General features: G+C 47.0%; 1 protein-coding gene across 5 annotated transcripts in view; it reads right to left on the bottom strand.

Annotated features, from left to right (window-relative positions):
* Window positions 1–4905: 4905 nt before the first annotated feature.
* The window catches only part of TFAP2B (transcription factor AP-2 beta), a 31122-nt gene continuing 17821 nt past the window's right edge, over window positions 4906–18206 (bottom strand). The window contains exons 5-11 of one of the 5 annotated variants that reach the window (XR_007137083.1): window positions 16817–16935; window positions 14545–14686; window positions 11441–11700; window positions 8007–10405; window positions 6627–6746; window positions 5969–6034; window positions 4906–5082 (exon numbers count right to left, since the gene is read on the bottom strand). Coding sequence is in view for 4 of the 5 variants with exons in the window: in XM_047796471.1 (XP_047652427.1) it covers window positions 10344–10405; window positions 11441–11700; window positions 14545–14686; window positions 16817–16935 (583 nt within the window). In the remaining variant the exon portion in view is untranslated. Of the gene's footprint in view, window positions 5083–5968; window positions 6035–6626; window positions 6747–7119; window positions 10406–10472; window positions 11701–14544; window positions 14687–16816; window positions 16936–18206 lie in introns of those variants that run through there. The other 4 variants (XM_047796471.1, XM_047796472.1, XM_047796473.1 and 1 more) reach the window with 4 other exon arrangements.

The raw sequence follows: 18206 nt of genomic DNA, 5'->3' as shown, positions 1-18206 counted from the left end.
CATCTCCCTCATAGCCAAGAAGGGCCACAAAGGACCTAACTGATTATATGAGGTTAGAAATGATGTTTTCAAATTCCCATCTGGAGGCATGTTTGTTTCTTACTGTGTGAGTTTGCTCCTGAGTTCTTCAGTGGTCTGTTTTGAAAGGGTGAGACTGACTGAAACAAATGCCTCTGTCTTCAGGACTTAAAAAAAAAAAAAAAAATCATTGAAAACAATGTAGGGATATAAATGTCTGTGCCCACAGCCAAGATAAAAAATGCAAAGTCTGGGCCACCTTGCCTTTAATTTTCTAACTGCTGTTTTGTAAGGCTGTGTCATGCTTCTCAGTTCAAACACGCTTTGGCTCTTTATTATTCATGGACCTTTTTCCCAGTCAGTGGTGTTGAATAATAAAACAGCCCAGGATCAAATGGGCCAATTCTCCACGCCTGACACCAACTGCTACTGTTCGCTGGGCTCTGCCAAGCGTTGCCTCTGATAATGAGTGGGATTTGGTTAAACAGTAAATTAATGAATAATGAAATATCCAGGTTGATCAGTTAGAGAGCACGCTTGCTTTGCCCTGGGCTAAACGCTTGGGGCAGAAATTACTCTCAAACGGCACTTGCCTGGCTGCTGGTCTGGATAACTATTTTACAGCCTTTTGCTTGACAGAATGCTGGGGAGGGGGTAACCCGTGGGGGAGAGGAAAGGAAGAAGGACAGAGTTATTAACAGCCAAAAAAGAAAAAAGAGAGAGAGAGAGAAGAAGAATAACCTAGTTATCACCTTGTAGGTTTCTAAACTGCATGTGTGAGAACAAAGTCACAAATACGATCTGGAGAAGTCTGAGTTCCAAAATTCCCAACACATGTTTGACATCAAGGAGAAACGATGAATGAAAACAGTCCTCTGTGTGTGCCCGTGCACATGTGAGATTAAATGCACAAGGATTCAACTGCAAACTCACGTTCCCGTGGACGTTAGTGGGAGGACACGGGTGGAGGCACACCAGTGGCTAGAGGTCAGGAAAACTGCACTAGCATTATGGTCATTAGCAAAAAATAGGATTTTTGCTAATGACCTCCACTAGGAAAACAAGTTTCACTGCCACTGAGCTCCCACATGTGTATGTATGTAGTTTATCACTTCAACTTCACCCAAGAATTTAAAATTATGTCATCTCATGCATGCATTAGTAATACGTTTGTTCATTCAAGATTCGTTATGTGTCCTTTGCAAGACACAAGCTTTGGGTTATCAAAAACTCACAGCAGAGTGCCATGAGGACACCACGAACTGAGACTTTTCACTCTATATTTGTTTGGGAGATGAATTTTTTGAATTGAGTGTCTCCTAATTATGTCTGGAATATGTCATTCTTTCCGAACTTCAAGGGGCCTGAGGATGGGTGGACTTTGAAGTTTTACACAGTGGAAGCTGAAATACTTATCGATAAATTAACACATGGGTGTTGTGTGTTGTCCAGCTGTTTGGGTTAGGTTTGGTTTGAGTTGTTTTTAGATGGAAGAGAGAAGAGGGCCTTCACAAAAGTGGGGAGAGAGGGCACCTCATTAACAGTCCTCACAGCTGGAAGTGAACTTAGAACAGGGCTGGAGAGAGGTGCACATCACCTTCTTTTGGTGCAGAGGAGACAAATGATAGGACTGTAAAAAAAAAAAAATTGCCCACAGACTCATCTAGAAAGGAGCAATATGACCGTGGTTAACAAACCCGACTAGTACCCATGAGGACACGGGTTCGAACCCTGACCTCGATCAGTGGGTTAAAGATCCTGCATTGCCATAAGCTGTGGTGCAGGTCACAGATGCAGCTTGGATCTGGTGTGGCTGTGGCTGTGGTGTACGCCAGTGTCTACAACCCCCATTTGACCCCTGGCCAGGGAACCTCCATATGCCAAGGGTGCAGCTCTAAAAAGACCCCTCCCCAAAAAAGGAGCAATATGAATTACCTATAGCTTCAGGGTACATGATCACCACACTCAATTCCTCAGGGCCTACAAAGCAGCAAGGCCTAGTGACTGTTATTCCCTAGGTTCATCCTGCAAAGCAGTATCATAAACCAAGTTTCTACCTCTCCTCACTGGCACCCACACCCCTCTCCTCCAAGAAAAAATAAAATGCTCTAATTGTCTTTATTACTTTCAGACACTGGCCACCAAACACAGATGTTCACTATTGAGAAGTTAAGGAAGGGTAAAGGTCACAGGGGACCCAGATCAGCTTGATCCTTCTTTGGATTATTTGACCCCATTGTCTAGAATGGCCCTTATCTTTGAAGCAAAAAAGAATATTTAGATTGAACATAAAAGTGAATGAAATACTCTGGGTGAATCACCCAGGGAATGAATCAAATCATTTTGTTGGTGGGGCTCAAGCCGGTGCCAACCTCCTTCCTAAAAACAGCAAAAGGGAGTGTATGAAACAACTCATAAAATGAATCAACTGTGCTTCTACCTCAAATTGTGTTAGTTTCTTATTTTTAGAAATCTCTGGCAAAAAATAAAGAGAATTCTCTTGAAAACAAGAGCTCTAAAACCTAAAGAAACAAACAAAAAAACAGCAAGAAAACTTTTCCTGATTTCCTTAACATCTGGGACTCCTATGGAAAAGAAAATTCACATTGGTAAATGTTGTTTTGTTGTGGCTGTGTTTTCAGTCCTATTGGGGAATTCCCATATCGTGATTTTGTGTGTGTGAATGTGTGTGTGTGTGTGTAAATAGTCCTAACTGCAGTCCTCATAAAGGTCTCGCACCTCGTATCTGGTAGAATCATTTATCAGTGAGGATAATGTATACACAAAATTCAACCCGGTCCAAGATACTTTGATCTCCAAGTCAGCTCTGACACCTTTGGTGGGGAGAGGGCGGGTAGGTGGGACCTGGCTAATGGGAGTACGGAGATCTGGTTTGGTTTTACACTTTTCTTTGTACTGACTAGGCTTTTCCCAGCCATTTGGTGCAACATCTCCCCGCCCCCTTCCAAACCTACAAGGGTTGACAGTTTAGCAGTAAAATCCACTGCTGTGCAGAAGCTATCTAAAATCTTATTTCCTTGGAAACTCGGAGTATGGTCGCACTCACTTTGCCCACTTGAACAGCCACGGGACCTTCCGGGTCATCAGGTGTCTCCCAGCTGCCTGCCTCTAATTGCGCATCCGGACGCCAGGTTCTAGCGCTCAGGACCCGATGGTCACACGAGGAGCGCTATAACTCATTGGGTTGACTCGATCTGATTCACCACCATACAGGGGTCTCATTTCGGTCTGAGTTTCCCCCTGCACGACTTGCATGCACCCCTTCCACGCTTCGGTACCCCGCTGTTCATGTGCCAGCCTTTCTCCAGTCATTTGATAAATGTCTGTACAGGAATGGGCATTTGACTGTTCCAGAGGGCAGACTCTGACCTCTCCAGAAAATTCTAAGCATAAACGCCCTGGCCGTGCCCTCCTCCCAGTTAAACGCGTTGGCTAATGACATCTGACAGCCACATCCTTGAAACGTTTGCTAACAGGTCCGCGATCAGGCACGACCAGAACGTTAACTGGTGGTCGAGTCACAGATGACTGCCAGGGCTGCCCTCCATGCGGCCTGGGCAGGTCACGCTTCGCTAAGTCCTTTGGCTATTATGCTGCTTTTTGAAAAATTTAAAGAACATTTTTATGCTGAGGCCTCTCCCAGCAGCAGGTGTGACCCCTATTTGCGTCTGGACGCCTCTTGCCTGAGTCAGCTCCAGAAGGCTGCAGCCCTTCGGAGAGATGAGAAAAAGCGAAACGAAGCAGAGAGGGCAGGAACAAGTCGGTTTCGAACAAGTGGACCAAAAATCGCCACCTGACCTTGCTAGTTGGGGACCAGGGTGGAACGTGTTGAACTTGTGTGACAAAACGGCTCCCTCAATCTAGCATAAATAGTTTGGGGGGGAAAAAAAGAAAGAAAAAAATAAGGAAAATAGGTTTCCCACGCGTCAGCCGTTTGCAAACTTGATTCCAAGAGCACGCCGCAAAAAGCCTCGTAAGCCGACAGCGCCCCAGGCAGTCGCGAAGGCCGGAGTTACGCTCCGGGGCGCCGCGGCGCGTGCGTGCGTGCGCGTGCATAGGCTTCCGCGCGTGCGCGCTCGTTGACACCCTACCCTGCCACCCGGTCAGCGCGCCTAGATGCGAGCGGCGGCGCCGCGTGCGTGAGCTCTGCGCGGGTTGGGGCGGCGCACGCGCGGTACGTGCTCACGCAGACTGCGCCCGCGGTCTTAGTGTAGTAGCTGCGCTTGTGCCTAGTTTCCGCGTCGCTTTTCGCCGCTGCGCCCTGGGAACGTGGAGGAAAGGCGGTGGGAGGGGGTCAACCTGTGATCTGGGGGAGGGGCACGGAGGCATCCAAGTCAAGAAAGTGGCCCCGGGGAGACGTTTGACTGACCTCATCCTCCGGAAGCGCTGGGGTTATTTATGAGGGCTGATTTAAAAGTAGTGGCTGCCAGGGAAGTGAAAAAGGAGCTCACCCCGAGCTATGGGAGAAGTTATGGTCGCAAGAACGCTGTTTATGACGATATAAATCAATGTGGAGCTTGTGATGGGAAATACGGAGGGCCTGAGTTTGGGATAGACACAAGGAAACACAGTCAAGAAGGAAAAATGAGTTTTTGCCTTCGGTGTGCAGCCCCCGCTCAGTCTCTCCGTTCGAAGGAGCCCAAGATTCCTGCGGGGAAGTTGGGAACCGGTGAGCCCACCCCCGTCGCGGGGTCGGGTCGGCCGGGTGTTCCCCAAGTTGAAACGAAACTCGTTAGAGGGCGAGGGAATACATGTAAATAAACAACTTAGAAGATTTATGGGAAGGAGTTCAATTTTATAGGACTGTATTTATAGAGCCAGCGCTGGCTCACTTATAAATAGATTAATGGGAAGCGAAAATTAATGGACTTGTGAGCTGCACGTTTAATTTTTGAGGCTTCAAGATGACAGGCAACCGCCTTTGAAGCCCAATCGTGGGAGGCAGACTGCATAGGGAATCGTGAGCGCCCCCAAGAAGACACATGTCCCATGGGGCCAGAATCTCTCCCTCCGTTGGCTCCAAGCTCTGACTGCCTGGGGTCCCTAGGGAAGGGCGCAATGGGGCTGTTATTTGCAAGTGAAGAAAAAGAATGTGGCCTCATAAGAATAATCGGGTCTTCCTGCTAGCAGTTCAGGGTGAGCAGGTAGGCTTCTGGGGCGCTGGAAGCCGCGCTCCCGGGCTGGCTGCCTCCAGGCAGGCAGGGGCGGCATTGAAACCTCCTCCAAGGCTATCCAGGGTTCCCCGCCTGGGCCTGCGGTCAAGGTCCGCAGCCTAGCAGTTCCAGCTGTCTTTCTTTCCTTACTCCTTCCTCTTTCTGGTTAAGTTGGTCACAGAAGGCGGAGGAGCTGTGTGTGACTAGCAGCCCAGGGCCATTTTGTTAGGCAAGGCTCTCTGGCTTCCTAGCTCGTTCCTTCCCTTTCCTCTAGTTCAATCCTCACATTCGGGCCCCTTGGGACATTGGGTTTTGCCTGGTAAAGGTGATTGTCTCAACTCTTTCTCAAAAGGTGGCAGGAAGAGGGGGTGGTCTGGAATTTACCTATGGAATAATAGGTGGCAAGCCTTTCTCCAGAGCTGGAGTTAAAACTTCTGTAGGAAAAATTTGCCCTGGGATATGAAAATTAATCCCTACCACCTTAGTATCATCCCAGTGGTAACCAACCCCTCACTCTCCAAAAAACAAATAAAAAGGAAACTCAGTGGAATTCACTTGAACCAGAGACAAAAAGCATATACCCATTTTCTTTGTCGATAACTGGATTTCCCACCCTCTTAATCACACTTCCCTTGTTTTCTTTTTTCTTCTACTTCCCTTCCCTTTTTTTTTGGGGGGGGGGTGTGTTCTTTGATTCAGTCAATTATGGTTCTAGCCTTGAAAACCTTCCCCCCTTTTTTAAATTAATAAGTAAGCCAAAAAGTGGGAAATCTCACATAAAGTAGATTCCATTGTCCTTTCTGTCTTTCCCTACAGGGAAATCCAACTGAGAATGAGTTCACCTGAAAAACAGAAAATTGATATGGGAGGCATATTATTCATTACTTGAGTACCAACTGTATGCTAAGCACCCTCATAATCTGGGGTTATCAAGGTTTGACTGTGCCAGTTATCCTCAAATATGTATACATATTTCTGTTTCTGCTTTTTATAATTTAAACTAGGCAATGTTGATGTTGGAAAGGACCTTAGGAGGCCTACGTTTTAAAGATAAAGACCTTGAGGTCCAAAGAGAAACAGTGACTCGTCCAAACTGTGTAACATCTTGGACGAATTTACTTTCCTAGCCTCAGGAAAGACACCCAAGCCTTGGGATGAAATACAGATTGAGAAGATGTTTGATCACTGCAGCCCATTAGAGCTGGGCTGTAGCCCATTAACCCAAATGAGAAAATCTCTGGCTTCTCTGGGCATCCTCTGAGCCTAAGGTAAAAACCGACCTCCTAAGACAGCCTCTTTCTTTGGTCAAGAGAGCATTTCCTCATTTCTTTATGGATGGCCCTGCAGTGCTGGTGAGGTCGAGGTTGGATTCAGTCCTAAAATGGGGCAGTTAAGTCTTCCAGATCACAAGATGTGGGGTGCAGGAGCCCATACCTGGTCCTGTGGGCTTCTCTCCTGTACCATCTCCTTCAAAGAGCATCATGCCAGAGTGCCATCCCACTAGCAACATGAGGGGGCCATCATCTTTGACTTGGACCCAGAAGCCCTTAGTTCCTGGAACACAGAGTCTTTAATTACCTTTTAGTTACCTGGGAAGTAAATCTGACAACCTCATTTTTTTTTTTTTTTTTAGAGCAAAGTAAACCAAGAGATGTAGTTAACATGAGCTTGTATTGCAATTCTGGTTAGAAATAGGAAAGAGTGTTGATTTGGAATTTCAAAAAATCAGAAACTCCTCCTAGTGAAAACAAAAGCATCCATTCTTCTCAGAAGCAAAATTTATTGTATTTATTGTAAGGAAAGCACTGCCCATGTTTAAATAATGGGGGTATAAAAAGAAAGAAATTCTTGGCTGTACTTTTTTTTTTCTGTCTGTAGAACTAAGCCATATCTGTATTCAAGAAACTGAAGATGAAAACACAACAAAAACACAACAATCTTTTTATTTATGTAAATTAGATCAACACTGGACAATAAACCAATTTCTACCCATTACCATAACAGCTTGTCTATAAAGAACAGAAAAATTCAGATAAGATTCTACCTAGGGTCAAGCGTTTTTTTGGTGTTTTTTTTTTTTTTTTACCACCCATTCACAGAGGTATAGATTCACAGATAAATAATCCCAAACTACTTGCTCGCCATATTTACACATTCCCATTAAATTAAGCATAAATAAATATATACAAACTTAACATGGATACCCTCCAGAGCTCTTCTCGTGAAGAGTCAATAGATTATTTTCTCGATTGTGTGGCAAAACAATGTTAGTGAATTAGAGACCAACTCAACAGAGGAGTCGATTTTGGCATTTTAAGAAGAATGGTGTTCATTCTACTTTTTAAAAAGAAAACAAAACGAATTTTGGTATTTTTTTAACCCCATAATTTAACACACATCAGCACAGGAGGGGAAACACTGTTGGGGCTCTTGAGGCAACATCAGGTGGTTCAAGGTTATTTCCTTTCCACATAATGTGTTACGAATACCGGGTATCAGAGGTGATGACAAATTCTCTACAAACACTCTAAGTAGGAACGAGTTGCCCTTTTAAGTAAGGCTTTGTACTGGAGGAACAGGGTGTAGATAAGTTTGGAGTTTCGGGTTTTCCATTCGACCATAGTTTTCATAGGATATGAAATAATTGCTTGAGAGAAAGTGGTTTCCTTGGCCAAAGAAAATAAAACAGCCAGGTCTTTCAGAGTTTCTTCAGTTCTTTCTGTAGGGGTGGGGAAAGCTAAAGATGTAGTTGGTGCCAGAGAGAAGGAAAGAAAATGCTATCTAACTTGGGGTGGGGGGAAGAGAGAAAGTTACCTTCTCGGGGGGAGAAGTAAAAGATCACTTCGATGTAGGACTCCTCGTCTAGAACGGTCCATTTCCTCCCCTCTCCCCTGCGCCCCTTTTTTGCTCTCCGAAGAGCCACAATACACGTAAGAGGAGGCAGGTTTGGACAGGGGACGGTCAGAAGACCTTTGAACCTCCAGAGGAACTTGCAAAGTGGAAAGTGTGAGGGCAGCGCTCCTACCTCCTGATTCTTCCTTTCTATTTGGGTTTGGGACCGAGCACTTAGGAGGGGGCACGCCGCTTGGATTTATTGTCCAATGAGTGCATGGGGGCGGGAGGGTATGGGGTAGCGAGGGGGAGGGAGCTGCAGCTCACCTGTTTAGTTTGAAAACAAGACTCAAAGGGGCTTGCTTTAAACGTTTCCTTTGACTTAAAAGGCAAACTCTTGCGTTAATCCCACTGTTTATTGATTTATGGGCCCAAGGAAACCAAATCTTTTAATAACTCAATTATCAGATAAACGTAGCGGGCCTGGCTAACGAAAGCAAGGGGGCGGGGGTCATACATGAAAGGAGAAGGGAGGGAAGAAGAGGGGGCGCTGGGATCTCTCCACGTGTGTGGGGGGGGGGGGGCGTGCAGGGGGAGGCGCGCGGCTCTGCTGGGCCAGGCGCGGTCCGAACGCACGAGGGAGGGCAAAGGGCGTAGAAGGAGCCTGCGTAGCCCAGTAAGACAGTTCCAACCCCGTCACCCGCCTTAAGGAGCGCGAGGGTGGAGTTTTCCTCCTGGCAAAGGTGGGGGTAGCTTCCGATCCCCTGGACATTTCTAGGCCACTGGCCCTCGGGGAGCGGGCGCCGGGAGGCCGCCGCCGGCAGCAGGGGGCTCGGGCAGCGCTGAGACCCCTCCCGCCTGCAGCCCGCGGGGCGCCGCCCCTTTACCTACTGGAGCACCGGGCTTTCTCGGTCGCCTTAGCCCTTAAGGTGAGACCGAGAGCGGGAAGGGCCCGCGCGGCCCGCGGCCCCTCCAGCGGCTGATTCTATGTCCTCAACACGACCGGGCGCGAGTGGCCCCCGCGCTCTCGGGACCTGCACAGTAAGAGCAAGGCGCGTCCATCGCGTCTCTCGCACGTCACACGCGTGGGGCGCGTTGCCCTGCAAGGAAAGGAGACGATGGTTTTCAGTGCGGTTTCTCCTGGCCTTTGACAATCAATATGTCTAATGCAAGTGGCCAGGCCCTCGGACAAAGGCGCAGGCTTCTGAGCTGGGGAGAGATGGAGTGTCTACACTCTCCACGAAGTCTAGTTCCCGGCCTTTGTACTCCTTCAACTCATCTATGGCTGAACCCCGCACACCCAGAGGCCCCCAAAGGAGCTGACGGTGGATGGACAGGGGTCTGACATCAATCTTTACTTGGGCCCTCCTGGTGACCTGAAACCAACTCCCTAACTCCCTCCCCCATAAAGATGACTGCGCAAAGCTCTCAGCAGGTTCCTAACCTCCCCCCGCCCCCGACCCACGCCCGACCTCCCAGGCCAAGGCCCATCCTGCCGCAGGCCTGAGAGTCCCAGTGGGTCCTGTGTATCCTGCAGAACCGACCTCCGGATCTTTGGCTTCGAGCGAAGTTGCAAAGGTCCTAATGCCTACTTTGTTTAAAGAGGTGCTTGCACCCACACTAAGTTTAGAGACCTGTCTCTCCCACTCCTACCTCTTGGGGATTTCTCACTGCTTTAGGGAAGGTGGGGGACAATGGGTTGCAGGTCTTATTTCATGATAATGCTCAAATGAAGCCCAAGAAACGGAGCTGGGCTGCCAGAAGTGAGAGATATTAAATACATGAAACTTTATCCACTGGGAATAGTCCCAGTGTATCCAGACGGTAAAATTCAAAGCTGAAATACATCTCTTTTCACTTTGCATTATTTTACCATTATTGCCAAAACAAGTGCACGTCTGGGAGGGGGGAAATACGCCTCATTCATAAAGTATCTTGTAAGGAAGCAATGGCCGCTGAAACACAGAAGCTGGCACCACCTTCCTCCCACACCGCCAGACCACTGGCAAAGCTGCTGCTTTTCCCGTGATTGCCAAGGAGCCCAAGGAAATGGAATCCATTTTAAAGGCAAAGCAATGTTAAAATATTGGACTCCAAGAACCCTTCCTCCTTTCCCCTAAAATTCTTTTAGTAGCTCCCCACCTTCCTGGAATTCCATCTTGAGGTATCTGTTAGCAACTAGACTCAAAGCTGCTTCAGTCTCTTATTGGCCACTTTCTAAATTATTCCCTTTGAGCTTCTTTAAAGAAGTGCACCTGCAGAATTCTGACACACAGGCTTTGATTAAAAAGGGATCGGATTTTTTTTTTTCTCTGTACCTTATAGATTGTGTAGGAAGCCCAAGTCCTCTTTGAAGAAGCTCATAAACCATGCGGGCAAAGCTTTGGAAAACAGAAGAGAATGAAATGGTACATACCCCTCCGAAGGAATTACATACTAATCAACGTATTCATATTGTGTTTTGGTTTTACTATTGTTCTTAAAATTGGTAGATGACACAAATATTATAACAAATGCAAGATGCTCTGTATGCAGATGCTGGCAAGGCTGGGAACTAGTAACGATTCTGAAAGGAACTGATGATGAGTCTGAATCAACTTATTGGTCCGGATTTTCCTGGGCCGCGGGAGCCTCTGCTCTGCCGGCCGCCACCGAGAGCTGCAGCCACCGCCTGAGTCCCCGAGGGCCTCCCGCCCCGCCCGCCCCCGCCCTCCCTAATTATGCAAATGGCCCGGGAGCAGGGCACCGGTGAGTTAAGGACGCAGGGCGGGCCGGGGGCACCGAGGGGACCGCGAAACCTCGCCAGAAGGCTAACCACACTCCTTTGCATCCCGGAAGATTCCCGTGACAGCCGAAGGAAGGGAGGGCAACGTAGAACAGGGTGACTGGGAGAGGGGTGAGGTGAGGTGGAAGGGCGGGGACTGCCAGAGAGTTTCCTAAAAATATATTAAAAATTTAAAAAGTTCGTGCGTCTCAGTCAACCAGCTCTCAAAGCACTGACACCGACAAGGTTTCTCCGATTTTCTTCCAATAAGTTAGCGTTTTCTCACGTTTAGTCTTATGTTTATTTTCCAAAGGGAAAAAAAAATCATGGTTTTCTTTTTATTATCAGTATTACTAAGCTCGAAAGAATCGAAGTGGAAAATCCGGACGGTTGTCTCCAAGTGTATCTTGAAATAGACACTGAGAACCGATACTGTTGCTCCGTGGTGCGCCTCAGTTTGTTTAAGTTATTTAACTTTTTTTTTTAATTTTGATTGTATGTGTATTCTACCTAATATAATTCTTCCAAAGCCAATCCAATATTTTAAAGCTAAAATTAATGTTTTCTGTTTTCCTTGTGTATTTAAAACATTTCCTTTTTTTTTTAATTTTTCATTTCCTGTGTTTCTCCTCCTTGTCGCCAGTTTTACTACCTGGGCCTTCCCCAGACGTGTGCCTGTTAGTGGTGGTGGTGTTCAAGAACATCTTGTCCATGCCTTTGAGCGCCTCGGTGAGATAGTTCTGCAGGGCCGTGAGCGCGGCGCAAATGGCCGGGGCGCCGAAGCCGTGCGTGATGAGGCTGAAGTGCGTGAGGCAGCTCTGGATCCCCGGCTCCAGGATGGGGCTGGGCCGGCTGTTCCCGATGGGCGTCCGGTCCTGGGCCAGCAGATCCGTAAACTCTTTACAAAGTTGCCTGCAGAGGGGCGGGAAAGGAACAAAAACAAAACCAAACCAAATCCACCCTCAGTGTCGTGGTCATTGGCATTAGAAAGGAGACGCTCACACAAGCCCAGAGGCGCCCGGTCACCGGAGAGCCAAAGAGCGAGGCTAATGTGGGCGATTCCGCTCTGTTTCCTTTCCCAGCGCGCTCTCTGCTAGAGCAGCTGGGACTGGAAGGCTAGCGGGGGTGGGGAGGTGATGCACCCCTTGCATCCCAAAGCCGGGCCTTTCTTCTCTCTTCCACCTTTCCCCCTTTGCTCCTAGATGGCATAAACCCTGCCTTCGGAAATCCGCTAGGCTTCAGCGTTTGCTTGTTCCCTCTCACCTGATAGTTCTTTTTAAAACCCTTTCCCCCTCCTGGCCCCTGCCTCTCCAATTCTTGGTGATCAGATTCAAAAAGCCCTGAAAGATTTAGGGCCCTGGGCCACAAGCCTGTCCCTGGCACAGAAGCAGATTGCTGGAGCCTTGCATGGCCCAGGGCAAGCAAATGTTTATTCCAAGAGAGAATGCTGATTCCATTCAAACCAAAGAGCTGTGTACCTGCAGTATTTGGGAAAGGAGGTATTCACACACATCCACACCCCCTTTTCTCCCTTTCTTTTAAGTGTAGGCTACTGAAGATCTTTGTACAACAGGATTGTTGTCCATATAAAATGATTCCCATATTGTTTAGATAAAACCTAAAGGTAGATGGTTAAGACTCCAGGGAGGGTAGATTTTTCATTTGTTGAAGGTTTTTATTTCCTCAGGGCAGCTACAATTTAGAGGAATCTCCCAGCCTTAGAAAAAAAATCTGTGCCTAACTATGGATTGGGTTTATTTGACAAATTTTTAATATAGGAGGTGGACAAAAGGATTTTAGCCCTGAAGGTCCAATGGTTTGTTTCGCCTCACGGTCAGAGGCATGGCATCCCAAAGGTCATAGCCTTTCACAGACTGCCAGGCTTCTGTCAGCCTGCCTCCACCTGGTCTCTAGGGTGGCGAGAAAAGACAAACTATAGAATTCCAATCTCAGGCCTCCCTGGGATGGTCTGACACTTGGTGACAACTGGCCTGGCCAACAGGTGAGCAGGGCAGACACCTGGAGGCCCATATGAGTGACCCTGGAGCATCATTTCCCAGGGTATTACTCTTATGAGGAATAATGGCCAGCTAGAGGGACAATACCTCCTCCCCCAACCTGCAGCAGCCAGAAAAGGCTCTGGGGTTTAAGATTGATGGGCAGAGGACCCTAACAGACATCCCCTCCCCACTGGATTCTCTGTTTGAAATGCGCTCATACATCTTCACAACCAGCAAGAAAGAGATAACAGTTCCGACCTAAATAGGGCAGTTCTCAGAATCACCTGTGGGGTTCAAATACACACATCCCGGCCTCCGCCCTTACTGATTCCCATTCAGGGGGCCTGGGGCTCGGTCCACTAATAATTATCTTGAAAAAGCTCCCCAGATGATTCTGATATTCACCCCAGGTTAAGAAGTGCTGGCCTAAGAGAAACCACAAGGCTTCAAGGGGAAAAGTTACAAGCACTCCTTAGGGAAACGACAGAGTTGGTGGTGGTAGGATCCTGTTATCTAATTTATCCACCTTGGTTTTATTTTTTCCCCAACGTACCTTTACTCTTTTATAAAGTACCAACAGTTCCCCTGCCACTAGCCACCAGAGCAAGGGACAATTTACTGACAAAGACCTATTATATTGCTAGTTTGTACATCAGAGGAAAATCTTCTAAAAAAAGAGGGTGGGTGCCAGGTTTTGATAGTTTGGAAGTGATGGTTAAAGGCTTTCCTAAAGTTTGTACTCATTACCAAAGTGCCAAAAAGGAAATTCTGAACTGGAGAGAACAAATGCTTCGAGTCAAACATTTTAAATCTTCAAAGCCCAAACCAGGATCTGTAAGCAATTAAAGTTCTGGGACATTAATATTTTTTGACCCTGCGGAAAGGGGCAATCAAATTCCAATCACGTCTCAAAAACATCTGGACAAATTTGAGCAAATGATTTTTCAGCCTTCCATATATTTCTTTAAATTACGCTGTCAACGGAACAAACCGCGTCCTGGAGCACTAAATAAATGAGCGCCGCTGTTTGGGCCGCGCCCGCGAGAGAATCGTGCGGGCGCACGCAGCGCCGCCCACTGCAGGCCTGAGCCGGCCGTAAAACACCAGCAATCTGACATTGAAGCCAAAGACAGGAGTAAATCAAATAAATAGAAAACCCACTGTAAAAGTTCAAATGAGCTCTAGACCTAAATTTAGCCAGAGATTTACTATTTTCCCCTCTGGAGTTGTAGTAAATTCTACGTCTGTGGAAGATGCCAAACAGCAACGTTGGAAAGAGAGTAATTAGAGCTGCGGGTAGAGATGCGTGCACGTGGGTGCCCACAGAGACACGCTGACCGGGCACACGTGGCTGTGTGGATAGGACAGGGAGATGGGGAACCCAGGTGGGGTTTGCGTCCAGGGAAAAATTGGAACAGGGACGCACCCCGGAAAAGGTCTGCCTGCCACCCCCAGGTTGGGGATGTGAACTGTAAAAAGCCTGGATTCGGATTAGCAAAGCCATCCTTCCCCCAAACTTGGAAATAGTGAAGACAGACACAAACATACAGCCCATAATCAATGCTAAGGGGGGTGGGGGAGGTGGAGCTGGGAGGGTCCCTAGCCAGCCAACGACGGGCTGCAAAGGCTTCTTCCACCTCAGAGCAGTGGCTTCCCTGCCCCACTGCGGAGGTCGGCGCTCCCAAAGCCTCCCCCCAATCGAGGTGGCTCCATTGGAAGGGAGTCTGGGATGAGGACCGGGGTCTGGGACACTCACTTGGTGGCCAGCAGCATATTCTTTCGGGAATGCAGGTCGCTGGGGTCCGTGTGCTGCCGGTTCAAATACTCAGAAACAGCTTTGGCGGGAAACTCTGTTTCACAAATGTACCCAAAATCCCGAGCTAAGTGAACAGCTTCTCCTGAAAAGACAGGCACAGAAGACATGATCAGCACCCAGTCTCTAAGCATCCCAAGGCCAAGAGGCACTCCCCGGTCAACTGTTATTATTTACGCAGTGGAGGGCATTAGCAAAGGTGAAACAGAAGCCCAAACCAAACATGGTTCTCAACCTATAATTACAGTTGATGGGACAAACTGTTCCTGCCACTCCTTCCAGCCTCTCCCTGGTCATCTGTCCAGCCAAGTCCTAGCTAGACATCCCCTGAACGGTTTGAGGTCTCCTACACTCCGTGATTTTTTAAGGGAAAGGTGGGCTGACCTGTTCAGGAGCCACCTTACAATGGCACCTCAACACAGAGCTGGATATTCAAGCCAGATTCCCCTTCTCTTTTAAAGCACCTGTTACACCTGCTTTAAATAACATCTAAAAGTCTTTCTATCTTTTGTATCTTCCTATAATAACTGAAATATACAACTATAAACCCATGTGTGTCTATGTCCACATGTATGAAAGAATGTGGAAATTGTATATGGATCAGTTTCTATCCTGCAATGAAATATTCATCCTCCTTGTCAGTTTCCTGCTTAGGGAGGTTTCATGTTTCTCCCCTTCAGAGGTTCCTGCCATCATTCTCCTACTTAAGGACTTTCTACTGCACAAAGATGACACAGAAGCTATAGAACAGATAGCCGGACAGCTGAGATATTCCTTGGCTTATGGGGAAGCCCCTTTGAAAAAGCATTATTACCCTTTAAAGCACAGCCTTAGGGGTTCAAGGGAAGATCCTGACATGAAAAAGAGATATGTTGAATTATCCCATAGCTAGGTTATTTTTAAGGAGCATGACTTACTTTTAATCATCATTAGCATAGTAACCATGAAAGACTTCAGGCATGGTGCTCACAACAACTCATAACACTGAAAACTGCCAACTGAGCATTAGCATTTCAGTGAGTTTTCCAGTTTCCTTCCTTTTCCACCCAAATCTCTGTCTTGGACTGAAATTACCTTGACTCCTTTTCAAAATGAGGATGGTAACATTAGCAATTTCCCTCAAGGGCAAAAAGTAAAACCCCCAGGTTGAGAGTCAACCACTAATAAATGTGGTCTAGAAATGCGGTGGCTACTGCCCCTGGAGGGTGAGTTTGGTCTAGTCAGCCCTGCCTTAAAATGGCAAAGTGCAAAGCCTATAGATGTGATGACTTTTTGGTTGCTGCCTAAATATCCTAAAATCCCCTCCTCCAAAAACTAACTCCCTACAGAAGTGTTGTAATATCACATCCATAAACACAGAAGAAAAAAACAAGACCTACATGTTAGACTCTAGAGAAAATGCTACAACTTCCCCCATTAGGTCCATCTGGCTGTATTTCCTATCCCTTCCACATCTCACAAATTCAAAGGCAGATCCTCTTGTTCTAGGCTGTGGAGAAGATCCTGTTTATGACATACCATAAATATCACCCCCAACTCCAAGATGATGAGCAAACTAGAATGTGCTTGTTATAAATATGGGCCTTTAAATTCATAACTGGAGATCATACCTGACTCCTCTCCATGTTTCGACTCTACCCCCACTCCATAGTTTTCCTAGGTCCTTGGTCATAAACAGCTATATCTCAATAACAATAAGTCCCAGGCAATCAGCCAGGAGATAGGGGCCCTGAGAGTAACCTGAGTTCTAAAATAATCATTAGAGGTCATGAATGCAATTAATAGTTTCATTAAGTTGACAATGTGTTTTCTCCTACTGATGATTTGGAGGTGAAATCTAAGAAGGAGGTGTGCAGAATGGATTGCCGCTTACAGAGTTACTCTTGCAAACATTCAGAGGGTGTTTCAGGCACTGTGTCCTGCGCCCACCCGCCTGCCGGGTGGCAGAGGTGACCCCTGCACTGGCTTAGAGGCCAGATCTAAGCACTCTTCAGAGCACAAGGACCTCCGCGCGCGTCCCTTGGCCTCTGGACAACTGCTGCTCCCTCTAAGTAAAAGGACCTTTGAACTTTTCTCAAGCAGTCGCTTGACGTCCAACTCATAAGGGCACAACAACCGCAATGATTTCCAGTTAATCATGAAACGTGTAAAATGTCAGCCTTCAGCCGACAGTTAAGCTCAGCCACTTCATGAAATGGCCACACGTCTTGCTTACCTTCCACCAGGGAGGTGAGTAACGTGACATTTGCTGCTTTGCGCCTGCCCGCGGGTAAATTCAAACCGATTTTTTCTAGCCTTTCTCGCAAAGATCTCCCCCCATTTTTCGATTTGGCTCTGAAATTGCAAGAATTAACATTCTGATTAACCTCAGAGTGTTCCTGAAACAAAGTTTAGACTTAGCAATCTAAAGCCCAGTGGAGCTTGAAGAGGTTTTAACTTGAGGTTAGCACATTTTTTTTTCTTCCTTTTGGTTATTTGCTGATAGTTTGCTGAGGTTTGCTTAATTTCTGCAATACAGAGCATAAAAAAACTGAGTCGTTTTCTTTTTTTTAATCTCATGAGAAAAAAAAATATGATACCAGATGGGCATAATTAGGATGTAGGTTGTGCGTCCAGGGAAGGTAGAAGTTGCTCATACACACACGGAGCTCTTGTCATGGAGCCTGTGAGGTGAGCAGAAACTGGACAAGTACAACGTTGCTGAATAAAGGGAAAGAACTGGGAGATTCAGAAGGCACGGGCCGAAACCAGTGGGCTTTGAGAGGAAGGGGTTCAGAATTGCTATAAAACGGAGTTGGGTTAAAACGGGAAGGAAAACTGAAACATGAAACTAATGATGATGGTAATCATAATAACAGGAAAACTGGCACTTGAGGGAGTTTAGTTACATGGTAAGCGCTTTATATTGATTATCTCTCTTAATCGCACAGTAAGTTTTATACACACACCCTCAATGACCTCCCAGGGGTGAGGTGTGAAAGAAACTTCCACATTCTGGGGCTCAAAGGACTCACTTGAAAACTCTACTCACAAAGCAGAGCAGGGCAAGAAGATTCCGAGTGAGACAAGTCTGTGGATCACACCCTTACATCCTCCCAAGGATTTCCCCCTTTATGTGCTAAGGTCTGGGCAAAAATACAAGGAAAACACTCAGTTCTTCTGACCTCCTGTATTCTACGGTTCACCCAGCCACTTTTAGGAAAGAAAGGGACTTTCATCTCCCAAAATAGGCTAACCTGAAAAGTTCACCTCCCACAATGTCCCCTTCATATCAGGGACACTACCAAAGGGTTCAGGTGTTGGCAGGGATCTGGGGGGAGGCTTTGAATCTGAAGAGAAAAGCCCTAATTTTTCCCAAGGAGCCTCAGATTGTCCTTCTCCAATATTGGGGAGCAACTGAATGGCCCCAAGGAATAGCTGTCAATACTTCTCTTGTGATGTTACTGTTATTATTGGTGGCCGTACTGAAAAAAAGGAGTCTAGAGCAAAGCCCTTCAAACTGCGGGGCACAATGCATTAGTGGGAAGGTATCAAGGCCGCCAAGTGCACTTTAAAACAAAGCAGAGATCAGAGACATGGCTTGTACGAAGGAGGTTGCTCCACAA

This window comes from Phacochoerus africanus, chromosome 9 (assembly GCF_016906955.1).
Source record: "Phacochoerus africanus isolate WHEZ1 chromosome 9, ROS_Pafr_v1, whole genome shotgun sequence".
Taxonomy (NCBI): domain Eukaryota; kingdom Metazoa; phylum Chordata; class Mammalia; order Artiodactyla; family Suidae; genus Phacochoerus; species Phacochoerus africanus.
The sequence above is the reverse complement of the archived record's forward strand: the minus strand, read 5'-3'. Positions and strand labels throughout refer to the sequence as shown.